This window comes from Rhipicephalus sanguineus, chromosome 5, assembly GCF_013339695.2.
Source record: "Rhipicephalus sanguineus isolate Rsan-2018 chromosome 5, BIME_Rsan_1.4, whole genome shotgun sequence".
NCBI classification, from domain to species: domain Eukaryota; kingdom Metazoa; phylum Arthropoda; class Arachnida; order Ixodida; family Ixodidae; genus Rhipicephalus; species Rhipicephalus sanguineus.
In genome coordinates, this window is record NC_051180.1 from 8,521,976 (window position 1) to 8,541,393 (window position 19,418).

At 47.2% G+C, this 19,418-nt stretch overlaps 1 protein-coding gene across 1 annotated transcript in view; it reads right to left on the bottom strand.

Annotated features, from left to right (window-relative positions):
- Positions 1-13,451, bottom strand: part of LOC119393090 (disintegrin and metalloproteinase domain-containing protein 10-like) — a 66,913-nt gene extending 53,462 nt beyond the window's left edge. Inside the window, exons 1-3 of the mRNA XM_049415853.1 lie at positions 13,391-13,451; positions 10,204-10,372; positions 6,748-6,869 (exon numbers count right to left, since the gene is read on the bottom strand). Coding sequence (XP_049271810.1) covers positions 6,748-6,869; positions 10,204-10,372; positions 13,391-13,451 — 352 coding nt within the window. The remainder of the gene's footprint in view (positions 1-6,747; positions 6,870-10,203; positions 10,373-13,390) is intronic.
- Positions 13,452-19,418: the final 5,967 nt, after the last annotated feature.

The following is a 19,418-nucleotide window of genomic DNA, read 5'->3' on the forward strand; positions in this document are numbered from 1 at the left end:
TCGCTAGTTCGTCGTCTCGCGTTCGGCGTCGATCGGGTCACGGTTACGTCGGTTTGTTCCACTGCTTCCCCGTTGCGTCGTCAGGTCTTCTTCCGGCCGCGCGGTTTGGTCGTCAGCGCTCCGTCCAGTTTGCGTCGTGTTCTTAAGGTTTCGTCGTGGCGTCGTCGTCGTCGGCGGAGGATCTTTCGGTAGTTCGTCGTTCAGCAACCGCACCTCCATCGGTTGCTGCCCTTAGTTTTCCGGATACGGGCTAGGTGACTGGCCCCGGCTTGGGCCGGTGTATGGTCGGCGTTGGGGAGAGACGTGGCGGCCTGGCGACGGCGATCGGGAAGATGCTCGGGGTGTCCACTGCGCTCCTGCGAGGTAGTCGGCGATGTCCCGTGTTCGTTCACCCCGCTGTGGACGCGGCGCGTCAATGGCGAAACCACGCAGTCCCATCTGTCGGTACTGGAAGCGGCGGCAAGTGTGGCCAGCTTCTCCGCAATGGTAGCATAGTGGGCGGTTGTCAGGGGCGCGCCAAACGCCGGCCTTCCTCGGCGTGTATCGCTGGCCGGATGGCGGGCGGTATGACGTCGGTAGTGGCGGCGGTGGTGCCTGGCGGAGGAACTGCTGGGGCGGCGCGGCGTCTTGATGTCGGCGAGGAGGTGGGGGGGGGGTGGCGTCGGGCTGCAGCAGCATGCTCATTGCTTGCAGCTGCGGCTGCGATGACTCGGGCGGGGGGGGGGGGGGGGGGGGGCGGCGACTGCTGGATTTCCTTTCGGACGATGTCCGCGATCGAGGCAACTTGAGGCTGGCACGACGGGAACATTCGAAGTTCTTCGCGCACTACGGCCCTTATGATCTCGCGCAGATCGTCGGAGCCGACGGCTTGAACCGCTGCGCTGTCTTGGGTCAAGCGGCGGTTGTACTGGCGGGTTCGCATTTCCAGTGTCTTCTCTGTTGTTGTTGCCTCCGAGAGAAATTCCTGCAAGGTATTCGGTGGATTCCTCATAAGTCCATCGAAGAGCTGTTCCTTTACTCCTCGCATGAGGAGACGAACCTTCTTCTCTTCAGGCATATTGGGGTCAGCGTGGCGGAACAGCCGGGTCATTTCTTCCGCGAAGAGCGCAACGTTTTCGTTCGGCATCTGCACGCGGGTCTCGAGCAGAGCCTCAGCCCTCTCTTTGCGGACGACGCTCGTGAACGTGGCGACGAACCTGGCGCGAAAAATGTCCCACGTTCTCAGGCGTCGCTCTTGGTTCTCGAACCAGGTCCGAGCGGCGTCTTCCAAAGCGAAATAGACATGCCGTAGCTGGTCTTCGCTGGTCGAGGCATTGAAAACGTCGACTCGGTCGTAGGCTTCGAGCCAGCTTTCCGGGTCTTCGAATGACAATCCGCGGAAGGTTGGCGGCTCCTTGGGCTGCCGGAGAAGGATCGGTGCAGGCGGCACAGTGGCTGTCATCGTAGCCGCTTGCTTTGTCGTCTTGGCTCTTGTAATGTCAGGTAGGGATCCGAACTCCGGTTGTAGTCCTAGCTGCCTGCGGCTAGCTCGACGATCCGGGATGTCTTTCGGGTCTTCTTGTGGACGACGTGGACTTGGATCACGGTCTTGCGGGGGCGTCCGGAACATGGACGAAGCAGCGCCTCCACCAGATGTCACGGGGTCGTGACGTCGACGAAGGAAGCAGCCGGCGTGTTGAAGATGAAACTCTTTTATTTGGCCGAGCTTGCGGCCGGGAAACGAAAGTGAAACTACAGCAATACACACTGTACACTGATAGCGGCGAACAGAGCATCGGCCGTCGAAAAACTGTTCATGGCTCGGACGCGCCGTCTTTTATACATCACGCATCGAACTTTCCAGTCTTATCACTGTGGTCGCGCAAGCTCTGGAATAATCTAGACTATTCGCGTTCTGCGTGCAATCTTAACAAAACGATCTACTACAATCGCGAAGCTTCTCGAACACTGCGGCGCGGACAGCGTCGAGCGTTGATAAACGTCCTTGCTGGTCAAACCCGAATACATAAAAATAAAACAAGAAGTGGGCGTGGCAATATACTGTAAGTGTGAGAGGAAGTGGCTGTCAAAATAGACCAAGCAAGTTTCGTTCTCCGAGAAAGATATGCTCTAAGTGTGACAGAAAGTGGCTGTCAAAACAGATCAAGCAAGTCATGTGCAACGTTTATGCTGTGGTAAGGTGCCGTCAGCCTGAATCCGCCTTTTTCACCACGCCCCCGCGCATGCACTCTCCCCTAGCGGAAAAATCTCTAAACGCGTCTCGGAGGCTTTGCTTCTGGCAATACCGGTTGTCCCGGATCCTACCAAACTCCTACCAAAACGGCAGAGGGCAGTACAGGAAAATGAAACAGGCGGATTGTCGACGAATGCTGTGAGCACCGTGGTTGCGAGCAAGCAAAACCAAAACTGTAACTGAAATCGGCTGCAAGCTGCCGGACTACATGCGTAGGAACACAAATTTGCGGATGCCCCGGCTCCGTAGCCTTCGCTCCACTGCCGGGATAAATTGTCGAATATACAAGAGAGTATACGATGCTTTACCCTCTCCACGCCTCCATCCCCTCCTCCTCGCTCTCACAACCCTACTCCCCACCCTCACTTCCCTTTCCCACCCGCTTGCTAAACTATGTTATGCGCTATACTATGCATGGCTATGCTATGCTTTCTTTCTCTCTCTTCCTTCCTATTTCTTTCTGTCTCTTTCTATCTGTTTCTTTCTCTATCTCTGTTTCTATTTATTTCTCTCTTCCTTTCTCTTTCCCTCTATGGCCACAACAACGCAATCATATGGTTCCCATAAATGCTTGTTTTGCTAGCGTGCCTTTATAGCCAAGTGGTTACAACGCTCTCCTTCGGATCGCGGGCACGCGGGTTCGAATCCCGCCTCGCCAAGAATTTCTCTCTTTCTTTCTCTGTACTCGTTCTATCGCTCATCAGAGTTATTGTATCCCACGCCGGACAAATCGGCGCACGTGTTGTGGGAGCGAACCAGAAGATGAAAAAAGAGAACACGTGCCGGTTCATGATGATGATGATTTCTGTTCGCGACTGGCTCCTCCGAGCTTAAACAGCTCCGCTGTTAAAAAATAATCAGTTTCGCAGCAAGGGCGAAGCAATGAATGCGACAGTAACAACCTGCTATGCGAAGCTAACTCTTTTGGATCCGACCTCGCGTAACCCTACAAAACGCTGATGTAAGGGAATACGGCCGCTCCAGGGAGAGAAGCGCTGTTCGTGCAGTCTGTCGTCTCAACGCGAAGCGGTGAGAGCACAGCACGTAGAAGAATGTACGAGCCGCTGTATGTCTGCCGAAATAGCGACCGCCCCTTTCGATCAAATGCAAGAAATTGGGTGCACTAACAAACAGGGACAGAAGAGAAGACGACCACACTTCTGTCCCTGCCTTTTTCGGTCCCTGCGACCAAATAGCCTAAATGGCTGTTTTGCTTTCGAGCCAAGTTCGCAGTTGCTGCTCGAGCGACGCAGCCCTTTCCTTCTCCGGCGTTTCTTCAGGCTCCTTAGCCCGACGAAAGACGGGCGGGGCGTTTCCTCTCTGTTTGAGGAGATCGACGCAAGGCCCCACACTCGGGGGGATGTTACTGCATGCACGCTTCGGTCGACGGAGATGGCCGGCTCGTTTTATCTCTGCCTCAGCCGCGTTCGTTGCTCGCGCTCGTGCGCTTTTACTCGCGGGTAGAACGTACGATGCGCGAGTCGATGTTATCGATTTGAACATTATACGGAACATGACGGCGACGGCAAAAACCCGTGGAGGGTGTCCATACAATTGCTATCGCAATAAAAATAAGCACGTCGTAGACAAGAGAGAGCAATCAGTATTGACCGAACTGGTAAGATTGGCTATGTGGCTGCGCTAGAGCAGTTATTTCGTCAAGTTACGCAACAAAAGAAAATGTGCAGCTTCTCCTTAACAAAACGCTGAAAAAAAAAAGCTGACGTAATAGCTCTCTCGGCGATCTTGAAGCACGAGCACAGACAACTTGGCTGCTCACACGATCTGATGGGACGCGCTTATCAAGCGAGCATCGCAATAGGAAGGAAGAGCTCTGTGAAGAAGACAACATTCCTACTCGAGCCGATTTATTTACGAAAGAAGCCAGCTCTAAAACAGAGTGTTGGTTGGTGTTACGACTACAGCATATATGCAGGCTCCCGAAAGACTTCCAAATGAAAATGTTTGATGAATATCCTCAAGCACCTCAGCAAGCGCTTCTAAACTTTAATGACATCGGTGAACTGAAAGACGTGCGCTACCAAAGCGCCGACAGGTCCTCATCGAAGCGACAAGGTTGCTTTGCCTGAGACAAATAAGCAACAACGCTGCCGTAATATTTGGAAACCTATGACATTACAGGCGCAGCAGATATTTTAATTTCCTCCTATTTACAACTCGGCTTGTAATTGTTGAAGGAGAAAGATAAGATGAAAAACCGTTCAAGTGTGGCATAGGGTTGTATCAAGAGAAGTATCCTGTGCGTGCGTGCGTGTGTGGGGTGTGTCCAGATAAGATCGAACACGAGGTCCCGGTCACCATTCCCGATTTTGATGAAACTTGCTGTAGGTCTAGGCATTACACCCAGAACAATGGTTTCGAAGTTAGTCTTGCGAAAAAAATTTTGTTCGCCTGAAAAAAAAAATACAAATTTCGGCCGCAAAAATACACTTTTCTGCCAATTTCGCGATTTTTGAATTTTGAGCGCACCTAGGGAAAAAACGGTGCACTTCTTCGTCACAATATTTATTCCCCTCAAAAGAACAAGTGAAATACAATCTTGTGAGTCTATTACTTTCCTTGCTTGTCGAAGCACTTTTGAAGAAAAAAGTCACAAACTTGGCAAATCGCACAAAATAACCTGTGTTTGAGGAATTTATTGCTGCAAACAAGTTAAAGTGAGGATAATAACAATCGGTACATATTAACTTTGATACTTTCGCTCTCTTTTAAAATAATTTTCGTGGTTTAATCGCGCTCTCTTTTACTCCATAATTGGGCTGAAACGTAAGTGATTTACCAAAAACGCCGAACTTTGAAAATAGCTTTCTTAAAAGGGCCATTTTTAATTTTTTTGAAATCCCTCTGATTGAAGTCAAGGACGTCATCTATCATTCTGCATAAAAAGACGTTGCATTATTTTGGTTGCTAACAAGCTATAATTCGTCAAATGTGACCAAGTCAGCCTAGCGGCCGCGTCGTTCATTATGTGCTGAAACTCAGATATAAGTCGTTCAAAATACTTGTACGTGACATAATCACAAATCAGCAGCTCCAAACCAACAAATGCACAGCCCGGTGTCATGGTTCAGCGAGCTTTGTCTTGCGATCAGCCGCTTGACAAACCCGCAGCAGCGGCCCCTCGACGCTGCGGGCGCTCACATTACATGAGTGCCGCTTCCACTGCGGATGAGCTCTGCTTGCGCGCCAAACTACGCTCAGAGGACGAACGAGACAAGGAATGCATCACTGTGAAAGTCAAAGGCTGTTAAGCGCCAACAAATGTCGTAATACGCAACGAAAACTCCGCCGGCAGCTTTCGCAGTGAGCGCCTCCCGTAGAGCGCTTATATGTTGCTTTCAAGCTTCTGACGGCCTAAAGATACTTAGGTTCACTCTATCAGCAATATGTGACACAAAAACACGCCATTTACATCTAAAGAAATGTCTCATACGTGCTTCCGATGGTTGAACAACTCAAATTGCAGTTGTTCTTTATCTCGTGCCAGAACACTTGTGTCAGCCGGCTGTGAAAATAAGTGAGTGCAAGTCCTTCGCTTCATTGAAGCACCGCTTTTACAATATTGTATTGTTGTGCGTCCGCAGATATATTCAACGCAAGCCGAGTGTTTATCACGATATTTTGCCGCTGCGGGCATAACAGGAGGAAGAGGTGTGTGTGTGTGTGTGTGTGTGTGTGTGTGTGTGTGTGTGTGTGTGTGTGTGTGCGTGCGTGTGTGCGTGTGTGCGTGTGCGTGTGTGCGTGTGTGCGTGTGTGCGTGCGTGTGCGTGTGCGTGTGCGTGTGTGTGTGTGTGTGTGTGTGTGTGTGTGTGTGTGTGTGTGTGTGTGTGTGTGTGTGTGTGTGTGTGTGTGCACGCGCGCGCGCGCGCGCGTCCGTTCGTGCGTTTGTTTGTGCGTCCGTGCATGGGTCCGTGCGTGCGTGTAACGTAACTAAGACAGTCTTATTTCGACCACAAAATATATAAGCCTGTTCAGCTTGCTTCATTAAAGACTTCATTAAAGGTAAAGAAGTAGACCTAGTGCCATTAACAGATACTCTGAGATCCTACTTCGGTGAACACGTCACATGGGTTAACCATGTTAGCCATATGATTAGGTCTAAAACGATTGGTGTTAACAGCCTAATTTCACCACATGTTTACCGAGCTGCTCGTCGAGTCTTCTTTCTTTATTTTACTTTCTTCCGCTTCTCCTTGCGGAGGCACGGCATTCTGTGCAGAAGTCGCACGCATAAACATTTCCACATACCACTGCTGTTGGCTCGACGAAAACGATTATTGAAATGTAGGTGCAATCGAACTTTGCTTTCTCGATTCGATCTTTCCAATTTATTTTTGGCTAATGCTTTTCAAACATGAACTATTATTCAATAGTTTCCTAGTGATGTCGAACAAAGATACCAAAGGCAGCAAGTAAATATCCTAATAAATGGTTTTCCGCAGTATCGTGGATAGACAAAAGAACATCGGAAGTAAATACAATACGTTACTGACCGACCAGTTGCCCGCTGTATATGTGTCCGAGCTCTGGTCTGACCTTGCCCAACGTCTCCGTCTCGAGCGTGAAGTCTTCGTGAAAGGACGACGAATCTGGCCGTATCCTCAGTATGAAGTTTCTGCGGTGAATTGGCAGTGCCTGTTACTTAAAGGCCCTGATCACCAGAAACACGACACAAACGTTTACGCAAGGCACAAGCTCCACTTTGAACTGTTTATTCGTCGTCAACAGTATGACAACAGATTTACTTTAAGCGTCGAGGTATATAAGTTCATTCGAGTATAGAGAGACAGAAGGTTCACATATCCTTATAGAAAGCGGGCTTCTTCATTGCGGCTTTTGCCAAGAATCTTTGCCTCACAACCACAAAAGTTCATGTGATGCCGACAAATGCGTTCGTTCTGTCCCTATGTTCAAGGCATGAAATGGTCATTCGCCCACTCTCCACTTTCACTGATGCAACTTTTTCCACCGGACAGTCACGACGCCGCAGGTGCATTTTACGTAAGGCATCCTACCTGTTCCTGTCTCTTTTTCCTGGCTCAGCTTCTTCTCTTTTCTTTAGTGCTGCTGGCATTTCCTTACGAAGAACTATGTACCAACTTGCCCAACAAGCCACCCTCATAATCCTCGCCTCGTTTCGTTTGCCGCAGTTACGCAAAGACAAAGACTGGCGAACTTGTTGTGGGCAGAAAATGGCACTCCAACGCCGTGCCACTACCTTCTTGAGGTTACGCGAAACCTTAGGCATATAAGGAACGGCTTCAAGAGCACGTTTCTTTCGCGTGAAATTGTTGGCGTCTTCGTTTTTACCTTGTTCGAAATTCCGCAGCAGCCTTTCAGCAACTGCTGTTATCAGTGTGGGTGAGCAGCCTGCCGCCAACAGCTTTGGCAGCTGCGCATCGAAGCTCTTTTGCATCGTACAGTGGCACGAAGTTCTTCAGCGCAGACTCGAGGCAAGAGACGCTCTTTTTCCTTTCTTCGATTAAGACGACTCAAAAGGTAAAATCACTTTCCTTGCCCGATGCGACCAGCACACATGTTCTCCCGAATAGCTAAAATTATTATGCTCAAGTGAATCCCTTCTTTTTCTCTCTTTTCTATTTGCCACTGCCGACTGAGTGTTTGTATTGTAATCTTTGCTCGCCATGCCTTCTACTGTGGATGTTATGAAGGCCATTGGTGACTTCAAACGCTAAATGCGCGCCGAAATCCGCACAATGAACCAGAGCACAACATTTTGTTCTAACACGGCTGACGATTTCAGAAACGGTTTAGCAGAATTGCAAACTTCGACTGCTGAGGTCAATAGGACAAGGAAGAACCGGGGTGCTTTAAGACAGGAAAACAATGACCTAACTGAAAGGCGAACTAAAGCTGAAAGCAAAATCATCGAGCTAGGACAATACGGCAGGCTCAACAATGTAGAAATAAAAGGCTTGCCACTCACCGTTAATGACAGAGCCACTGAGATGGCCTTGCAAATCGCGCAGACTATCAAGGTTCCTCTTGACGCAGCAGACAATCATATCGCCCATAGTGTCAAAGCGAAAAAAAAAGTAATGATGCTAATCTAATCATCAGATTCACGACGCGGATGAAACTAAACCTTTTTTTTTCGAGGCAGCAAAGAAGGCAAACCTGTAAACTACTGATATTGACTGCCCGCGGCCCAAACAACGGATCTACGTCAAAGAACAATTGACACCACGCAACAAACGCCTTCTTAGCGCAGCCATCGGAAGCAGAAGGGAAATGTCTTGGAAATACACGTGGAAAAAAAAATGGCAGCATACTAGCACTCAAAACAGAGACTTGCGATGTCATTCGGATCAGCTGTCAAGCCGATTCGTCGATAATGATGTAGCACGACCTCGTTACTACTCATGCACGACTCGTTTCTTCTTTTCTCGCCTCTGGGAAATTGCTCGGGTACCACACCTCTTGTCACATCCTCACAGCTTAATACATACGTTGATACAGAGAAAAATAATAAGTTCACGATAATACATTTGAACGTGCAATCTGCTGTGGCTGATGAATTGACCATTTTTCGGCAGGCTTAACAAACTCGTTTGACGTCATCTGTTTAACCGAAACGTGGTATCGCCAAGATAGTGACGTTCTGCCCGTATATAATTCTTTTTATGTCAACCGTACAACGAAATGTGGGGGAGGTGCTTCCCTACTGGTGAAAAGTACGTCTGTGGACTGCTATACCTGATCACTGTTTTTGTAACGCTGATACTGAAATGAGTTCACCGTGAAGCTGGCCTGCCACACATTCTCAGTTCTTTATCCCAGGGAAACTTATCCACAATTCTTGTTCCTTTGAACGCGAGATATTTTTTTTTTCAATTCAGAAGCAATTTCTTCTTGTATAGCTAGATACATTAACATCGATATGAGCACAATCAGTTCAACGCAGCAACAGCTGTCATTGCTCATCCAGGCCACTGGTTTTCACAATGCAATCAATAGTCGAATCACTGCTACTTGCTCTTCGGTGCTAGACCTTACTAATAGCGATAATGTGCTCTTTTCGGGCCGCATAGCAGTAGATATCCGTGACCATTTGCCTGTTTTCTTGTGTCTGGGAAATCAAATCTGTTCAAAGGCAAATGTAAAGACTCAACGGCAACTTATGTCTCTAGAGAGGCTCGAACAATTCAGGCACCGCATTGCTTTAGTGGATTGGGCTCCTGTATGCATGGAATACACAGCTGAGGGTGCTTACCGCAGATTCCTAGAAATGCTTATTTTATTATACAACGATTGCTTTCCAATTGTTGACACAACGCCATCTAGGAATGCCCATAAACCCTGGATGACCAGTCGCCTTACACGACTAGTGAAACGCAAGATGTTTGCGACATTCATCAAAACAAGGCACCCATACGTATACTATAGGAGTACAGATCACTGCGTAACCGCTTGAAGCACAATAAAGTATTGGTGGGAAGCGCTGCCACCGAGTATCACGGCGCTTGTGAAAGAGGCGTCGGCGATGGTTAGGGGGAGAGGGGCATTTCTGACGAGGGTGGAAGGCCACGAAAGAAGATTCGTACTTTCTTCGGGGCATGCAGGTTAGAAGCGACAGCAGGAAAGGTAAACATATTCTCAAAAAATAAAGAAAGTTATGTTCTATTCATTTGTAAATACCTTCACAAGGTGTCGCCCTCACTGTTGGAGCTCCCAGATTCATCGTTGACTCGACAAGGTGATTTAAGTGCTAATGGAAGCGCCCAATAAAGTATGTGATACGCGAGGCTAAGCGTTGTGAATATGTGCCCGATCAGCGCTAGCATTGCGTTGTCTCGCACTTCAGCGACTGTCAACTCGCGATTTTTTTTATTATTTATTTGCCATAATATTCGGGAATCTAAACTCCCGTTTAAATTCCCGAATATTATGGCAAATAATTCGAGTCGGTGTTGTGCACGAGAGCCTACTTGTCGAAGGCCCAGAAGCGCAGGAAGATGGCACTTTGTTGTTGTTGCCGCTGCTGCTGCTGCTGCTGCTGCTGCAGGGACCTCCTGAGGCGCACGTGTTGACGATGAATACGCAGTGGTTCGTACAACAGCGGCTCAAAGTGAGTCACCCACTCGTTGAGTCGGCGAGCTGCAAGGCAAGGAAGAAATCAACAGCACTGCACTTGACGGAAGCATCGCGCCTGTGGCTGTTACCATCAGTGTGGCATTCGCTGAAGTTAGCTGTCGTGTTATACCAGCAGGAGCCACAGTGGCGGAAAACACATTCTTTCGTTATCGTTATCTTACAAGCATATCGGCGATAGTGTGCCGAAGTTGCGCAAGGGACGTAGTGTGGACGCAGCACCCTAACCTCCTTGGCAGCACCATGCTCTGCCATGATTACCGCACTGAGCCAACGTGCAAGAGTCAATCAAGAGAGACAGACAAAACAAACAGCATAGGACCATTAAGGCATATTAATTTTCACAAGGCTCCGTGCTTCTGTTTACTTCCAGGTGTGAATTCTGGCGGTGTATTTTCGCAGTGAGCACCATTTAGCCAAGTTATGCAGTGCATGCGACGCAGGAACTTGACTGATACATCTGTGTGCCGCTCCATGTGAATGAATGAGCCGCCTGAGCGTCACACTAAATAAGCCGCATGGCTTCTGTATTCCTTTAGCAATTTTTGACCGGGAGCAGTTTGTCTATGAGCGAACACTTCTGGCACGAAAGTAGTAAACTGAAGGAATATTATGATAAAGGACTGAATGCACACTATGCGCTTCGCTAAAAAGGCTGACTGTGGCAGAGAGATGTTACGGCCACGTAGCGGTATATAGATTAATGCCGCCTTGAAAAGTGTGCTTCCTTTACCGGCTTTACTCAACGTACGTCGTCATTGCTTCCAGCAGTAATATGGCAAAAGGTGCAACGACCTTGTACTGAATCTAAACGATGTCATTTTCCTCTTTTGCAAATACAGAGTGATCCTTATTTTTCGCAAAGATTTTTCTGTTTCGGCACTAGACAAATTTCACCCACATGCTTTATTCCTGACTGGGTGGAACAAGGCTCCTCGTCCACAACGATCGGTGGCTTAGAAGTTCTTCCGCAATTCGTGTGTTCTAACTTTTGTCGACATTGCAGCTAGGTTTCATTTTTGGGATCACATACGTCATCTGATGCGACGGACACGCTCGAGATTTCGCCTAGTTTGACGATTACATTACAAATGAGCTCTTCTGTTCCTCTTAGCACAATGTTCTTGTTTCTCGAGTACTGCGCATCCTTAACCAAACGGCATTCAACTTCTGCAAGACGTTTCTTGACGATTTCAAGCAGACTCTATTGTTTTGCTCTTTTAACATGGGTCCACCAAGCTTTAACTGACGTATTTCCGTCACGGAAATGACGTCGAAAAAATTTACACGATCAGATGGCAAAGAAAAAAAGTAGCCGAGATCAACGGGCATCGAACCCAGGACCGATCGGTCCGCAGCAACAAATGCTGGGCACGCTATCCACTGTGCCACGGTCACAGACTCTAGAGGCTTTACAAACGCGCCTTTTATATCTACCACTCTCCCGGTCGGCGGGGTGGTGTTGCCCTCTGGGAGCAGTAAAGTAAAGTAATTCGTCATTACTGTGGTCTCCGCGATTAGCACCTGCAACGGGTTACACGTCAGTCCCATTCGGCGCGTTTTCAATAGAAGTTCGATCTTGTCAGTGCCTTAACCCACCGTGAGGGGGCGACCTCAGCCCAAGCGTCGTAAGGTCCCTAACAAAGCGTCGTAAAAGCGTCGGCCTCGCTCATAGCATCACGCTAACACCGCGTTGCCCGCTCACGCGCTCGCTCCGAGAAAAATCGCGGCTGGGCTCGCGGGGCGGCACGACGCGCTTTGCGATTCCCTCTAGTCCGGCCGTGGTGTTCAATCACATTTTAACATGCCGCGGGGTGGCGACCAGGTTCTGCGTCTAATATGCGACGCTCTTCTGGCTATCACACCTAGTTCTCTGATTACGCTTTCACCGTTAACTGAAGGTAACTGGAAGGTAATGACCTTCCAGGATTGCTACAATAGCTGAGCCTTCTTTGTTTAATTCAGCATTGCTAACGTACTTGGAACCTGGTGACTTTCATTAATAATTATGCTTTATCTGATGTTTACTCTTGCTATATTGCTTGCCTTGTTACTACGTTCTACGAATTTCTGTACTATAGCATTGTATTAACTTGCAGTTATTCATTATCTGTAAAAATTGTTTTCTGTTTATGTCCCCCCCCCCTATGTAATGCCCCTAGCGGGCCCTTAGGGTACATGAATAAATAAATAAATAAATAAATAAATAAATAAATAAATAAATAAATAAATAAATAAATAAATAAAAACTACTACAGCTACCACAAGGGTTTGTTTAATCATTTAACATGGACGTTAGTCGTCGCGATGGAGATGTACCACCAATCATCAAAGTGGGTGCATGCACGTTAAACGGTGCCATAGCTGCCAGACATCAATATACGTTGTGCAAACTCTCTTATATAAACGTACAGTAAACATTCAGTTACTTCTGTAAGGGCACGATTTATTTTCGTGTTATTCCGATTCCTATGACGGAGGGATTAAAAAAAATGTTTTTTTTTTAGCAAGTTGAGCAAACCTTAATGGTTTTACCCTTTCAGCTCATGTACTTCAAATTTTCTTTTTTCTAACTGCGCTATCCCATAAGTCATTTTCAATTGCCACACGAATTTTTTTTTTCTTCATGAAGCTCTTCCCTTCTTGGAGACCTTTGGCTAGCTTATCCCACACACGGCTCGAAAAACAAATCTCTTCTTTAAAACTCGTCATATACCTTGCTGGTAGCACCGACCAGTGTGCATGAGAGCACCGAAACAGCGCGCCATATCGCGTGTATATCTTCGTTCGATAAGAATCGCGTTTTACGAGTTGTTTTACAAGGCGTCCAAGCCACACGTTGATGTTTTGCGCTTGCTGCATGGGCATCGGATCAACCCCAGAAGATGAAAATGATAAACAATGTTAAGCGACATACTGCGTCGCATTCTGTCTTGCTTCCCACTACGGATATAAAAGAGGTAACATTATCGGTCTACACAGAGTTACTCTCGACAACGAGAGATGGTTTTGAGCTGCACTCACCTTCGGCTGTGACTATTGCGGTGAGAACAAGAGCGCAAGCCAGCGCATGAACATACTCCATCTCTTCTTCTTCTTCTTGCTCCTCATTAATGTAGAGTAGAGTAGAGTAGACCCTAGAAGCCGTGGCTCATACCCACACTGGGGGATTGGCCAAGAACCGGTTAGTTTTTAAAGGCAAATTTGAAATTGAAGTTCAAACTTTGCTTAATTAATACGGAAGAAGTACAAATAAATTAGAATTAAAATTCTCCTAATAATAATAATGTAGAATAGAACTGAATCAATAAAATCGATAATTTGGGGAACACAAATAAAGAAAATAGAAATAAAAATTTGGAAAGGTAAATTTTATAATCTAAATCTTTTTGACGCTTTAAGAAACTCCTGCAATGCATCAGCAATCTTCCCGTCACTGTGACCAAGAGAAAACGCCCCGAAAGACAGTACGTTTTGTTCATTTAATTCTAATCTAAACAGATGGAAACGACACCTAAGGTATTTTTGCGCGAGGTAGAGTACCTCTTGCAGGAAATGAGTAAGTGCTGCGTTGTCTCACGTATTCCGCAAAAAGGACAATTAGGCGAAGCTGCCAGACCAGCTCTGTGTAGATAAAAATCTAGGTAGGGAGTCTGACACCGCAGTCTAGTTATTGCGGCTTCTATGGCTCGTGATTGACATATTTTACTATTCCACTGATAATTTAAATGCTGGAATTCTAATATGGTCGTTAATGACGGTGCGGAAAATTCCTCTAACATCATTTTCCTCCTAAATCTGTAATGAATTTGGATGCGGGCAATACCTGAATTACCGGGCCATTCAATGATGACCTAGCTAGTGCATCTGCCATTTCATTCATAAATAGGGCCTTATGCCCAGGAACCCAGACTAACTTGATAAATTTTATGTGCAGCGGAACTAATGATTTGAACGCATTCAAAACATACGAGTTCTCGTTTGCAGTGAGGGAGGAACATACTGATAGTGAGTCCGTCAAAATTATTGCAGAGCTTATTGATGTTTCTAATTTACGAAGAGCTAGACTGATGGCTAAAAATTCTGCTACAAAGATGGGCACTAAATCTGGAAAGCGAACTGGTCTTGTTTTTCTTCCTTTGTTTTCTGCACTCTTAAAAAGGGGATAGGCATATTCACTAAGTAATTAGTTAGTTAAAGTTGACCTTTTAAGTAATGCATAGTCGCCAAATGTTTTTTTTTTCTTTTTTGCATGGGAAGCGCCGGAAGAATGTTTGAATAATACGGCAGTACAAAAAAACTGATTTCAGTGACGTGGAGAAAAAGCCGGCAGATCCCACGCATTGTGGGAATCGATTTAATGCGAAGCAGCCACCAAAGAGCTGCATACATCGTCTTGTATGTCAATGAGGAAAATGCGTGTCATGGTTTTCATGTTAACTCCTATTATTTATGTTCGTCACACAGTAACGTCGCGCAATACCAACTTCGGGGTAGATCAAGCTAGCAAAACGGCCGCCAGCGCACCATGAGCGTGGCACGTAAGTCATGCTGTACATGACATGCGTGTCATGATTTTCATGTTAACTCTAATTATTTATGTTCGCAACACAGTCACGTCGCAAGATACCAATTTTGGTGTATATCAAGCTAGCGAAACGGCCGCCAGCGCCCCATGAGCGTGGCACGTAAGTCATGCTGTACATGACATGCGTGTCATGATTTTCTTGTTAACTCGTGTTATTTATGTTGGTCACACAGTCACGACGGAAGATACGAATTTCGGTGTATATCAAGCTAGCAAAACGGCCGCCAGCACACCATGAGCGTGGCACGTAAGTCATGCTTTACATGACGTGCGTGTCATAATTTTCATGTTAACTCCTGTTATTTATATTCGTCACACAGTCACGTCACAAGATATCAATTTTGGTGTATATCAAGCTAGCGAAACGTCCGCCAGCGCACCATGAGCGTGGCATGTAAGTCATGTTATACATGACATGCGTGTCATGATTTTCATATTAACTCCTGTTATTTATGTTCGTCACACAGTCATGTCACGCAATACCAATTTTGGTGTATATAAAGCCAGCGAAATGGCCGCCAGCGCACCATGTCATGCTGTACATGACACGGGTGTCATGATTTTCATATTAACTCCTGTTATTTATGTTCGTCACACAGTCATGTCACGCAATACCAATTTTGGTGTATATAAAGCCAGCGAAATGGCCGCCAGCGCACCATGTCATGCTGTACATGACACGGGTGTCATGATTTTCATATTAACTCCTGTTATTTATGTTCGTCACACAGTCATGTCGCGTAATACCAATTTTGGTGTATATCAAGCTAGCGAAACGGCAGCCAGCGCCCCATGAGCGTGGCACGTAAGTCATGCTGTACATGACATGCGTGTCACGATTTTCATGTTAACTCGTGTTTTTATGTTCGTCACAAAGTCACGTCGCGCAGTACCAATTTCGGGGTAGATCAAGCTAGCGAAACGGCCGCCAGCGCCCCATGAGCGTGGCACGTAAGTCATGCTGTACATGACATGCTTGTCATGATTTTCATGCTAACTCGTGTGTTATTTATGTTCGTCACACAGTCACGTCACGCAATACCAATTTTGGTGGATATAAAGCTAGCGAAGCGGCCGCCAGCGCACCATGAGCGTGGCACGTAAGTAATGCTGTACATGACATGCGTGTCATGATTTTCATGTTAACTCGTGTTATTTACGTTCGTCGCACAGTCACGTCGCAAGATACCAATTTTGCTGTATATCAAGCTAGCGAAGCAGCCGCCAGCGCACCATGAGCGTGGCATGTAAATCATGCTGTACATGACATGCGTGTCACGATTTTCATGTTATGACTTGTTATTGATGTTCGTCATACAGTCATGTTACGCCATACCAATTTTGGTGTACATTCGATTAACGAAGCGACCAGGAGAGCACAAAGTCGTAGGCGGCTAGATAGATAGATACGCTCAAAGTCGCAGAAGTTCGCTAAGAAATGCTTCGCATTTAAAAAAACAATTTTCTTGAACCTGAGATCCGGCGACCGCGGTTTGATGCAGAACCAGCGAAACCCTCTTCACAGTGGTTGCATGTCCCGCGTCAATCCGAAGAAAAATGCAGGTCAAACGAACTGCGGTAATATGTGGTGCCGCGCAAGTGAGGCTATCGCGCCTGTTTTGCCGCCGCTCCTTGTCATCGAAAGGGTGTTGGCCGGGTCAGGGGGCGTAACCACGGAGAACCCTCCCCCCCTCCCTCCTGAAGTTTTTCGATTTTGCATGTGTGTATATACACGTGCACATACAAACGCACGCACGAACATATACACAAAGTATGGTTGAACCCGACCAAGTACATGACTGGTGCACATGGATGGTGTTCCAGGACACCACTGGTTTCTGCGGCTCGCCGGGCCTGGTCCATCCGAATGGTCATAGGCGTGCGCACAGGGGGGGCAGGGGGGGGGGGGCGACCGCCCCCCCTAATCACCTAAGAGGGGAGGGCGCAAAATCTGCCCCTACATTGACCCTTCTAGGCACCTAAGAGGTGGGGGGGCGCAAAATATGCCCCTACATTGACTTAGTAGTGTGGGGGGGCGCTGCGATGAACTTTCGCCCCCCCCCCTAATAGGGAACCCTGCGCACGCCTATGCGAATGGTTATTTGGGTCGGGGGGCAAATGTTGATCTTGATGCACATCCTTAGAGTGTTCGCTCACACGCACTCCGTGAGATAAAATGTTGATAGTTCAGAAAAAAAATATTTAAAAAAAATAAAAATCTCTTTATTAGAATTAAGGTATAAATAAAAAGAAAGTAGCGGGCGAATTGGCCTTTTGGGAATACAATAAGGAACGCGGATCAACCCACTGCGCCATATTCAATATCTGTTTTCCTTTTTGTGTGTCTGCTTTTATTGTGGCTTTGTCCTGAGGTTATTACTTTCATTTAACATACAATTCATCATTGAACAGCACTTACTGTATAGCGTTCCTGAATTTTTATTTCCTATTATAACTGAGACCCATTTAATGAGCGCAGCATTATGGGCAAGCTGGTAGTTCATTACTTGAGTATTATTACGCAAAAAAAAAAAAAAAAGATGCGGACGAAAGAGAACACATATCCAGTGCTTGGTGTGTCTTCTCTTTCGTCCATGTCTTTTTTTTTGTGAAATCATGCTCAAGTAAGGCGCATTGCTTGGCATCCCCCATAGTGGGTATGAACCACATGTTCGGTAAACAACATCGAACATCAGACAGTTTGCGGCCGTGTTAGCTGTTCCAGCTTGTGTTCTCTGCTGACATCTCGCCGTAATGTCGTGTAAGCAGACCTTCTTTCACTTCTTCACTTTCTCAATACGTACGTCCACCGTCTCTGTTGCCAGCGGCTGGTGTGACAGAGGGGTTGACCGAATGACCACACTAACTAAGCCTATTTCAGTTTGTTAATGTGTCTGACCGACAGCAGCGCTCTTAATTTGCCTATTTCGTGACGTAAGGGTGGCGAGTACGACGCTGCTTAAACGACCTAGTTTTTCAAAGTTGCTGTACGCACATCGTGCATGCGTTGCGCTGATGCTATTTATATGCGGTTAATGTAGATCACGATGATCGCATGAATGAGTGGTTCTCAATGATCATCACTGCCTATAAACATAACTGTTGGGGGTTGACGTCCCAAAAGCACGATTATGAGGAACGCCGTAGTGGAGGGCTCCGGAAATTTCGACTACCTGGAGTTCTTTAACGTGCCTCTAGCATTTCGTCTCCATCGAAATGCGGCCGCCGCGGCCGGGATTCGATCCCGCGAGATCACTGTATAGCAGTCGGCCAATCTTAAACACATTCGTTCGTATACGGGAAGTCAGCGTCTCAAGAAATAAAATTGATTCACCATTCTGACCCTCTGATAGCGGGTGTCCAGCGAAACTGTGAAACCCACTACTGCTGGGGTGGCTACGAAATCGACGATAATTCGCACGCTAGGGAGAACGCATAACAAAAGAAAAAAGACAGTTGATCCCTCCATCATAGAAATCGGAATAACACGAAAGCGTGCCCTTACAGAAGTAACTGAATGTTTACTGTACAATGATATCAGAGAGTTTGTACAATGTATATTGATGTCTGGCAGCTATAGCACCGTTTAACGTGGATGCACGCACTTCAATGATTGGTGGTACATCTCCATGCCGACGACTAACAAACCCTTGTGGTAGCTGTAGTGGTTAACGGTGAAAGCGTAATCAGAGAACGAGGTGCGATAGCCAGAAGAGCGTCGCTGAATAAAAAAGACGAAGACGCCGACCACAAGAGAATAAAAAATGTAATGACGTTTCGGCACCCAGATCGGGAGCCTTGTTCATCCCGACCAGACGGGCGTCCGTCGGAGCCTTGATTTCAGAAGAGCGTCGCATATCGGACGCAGAACTTGGTCGCCATCCCGCGGCGTGATTGAACACCCACGGCCGGACTAAAGGGAAACGCAAAGCGCGTCGAGCCGCCCCGGTAGCCCGGCCGCGATTTTTCTCGGGGCGAGCGCGTGAGCGGGGAACGCGGTGTTACAGCCAGGTGAGGCAGGCGCGCGTCGCAGAGCTATTTTTGGTTTGGATTAGTGTGATGCTGTGAGCGAGGCCGACGCTTTTACGACGCTTGGGCTAAGGTCGCCGCCTCGCGGTGTGTTAAGGCATTTACAAACTTGAACTTCTATTGGAAACGCGCCGAATGGGACGGACGTGTAAAGCGTTGCAGGTGCTAATCGCGGAGGCCACAGTAATGACGAATTACTTTACTTTACCGCTCCCAGAGGGCAACACCACCCCGCCGACCGGGAGGGTGGTAGATATAAAAGGCGCGTTTGTAAAGTCTCGAGTCTGTAACCGTGGCGCAGTGGATAGCGTGCCCAGCATCTGTTGTTGCGGACCGAGCGATCGTTGGTTGGAAGCCCGTTGACGGAACTTATTTTCTTTGCTATCTGATCATGTAAATTTTTGCTACGTCATTTCCATGACGAAAATACGTCAC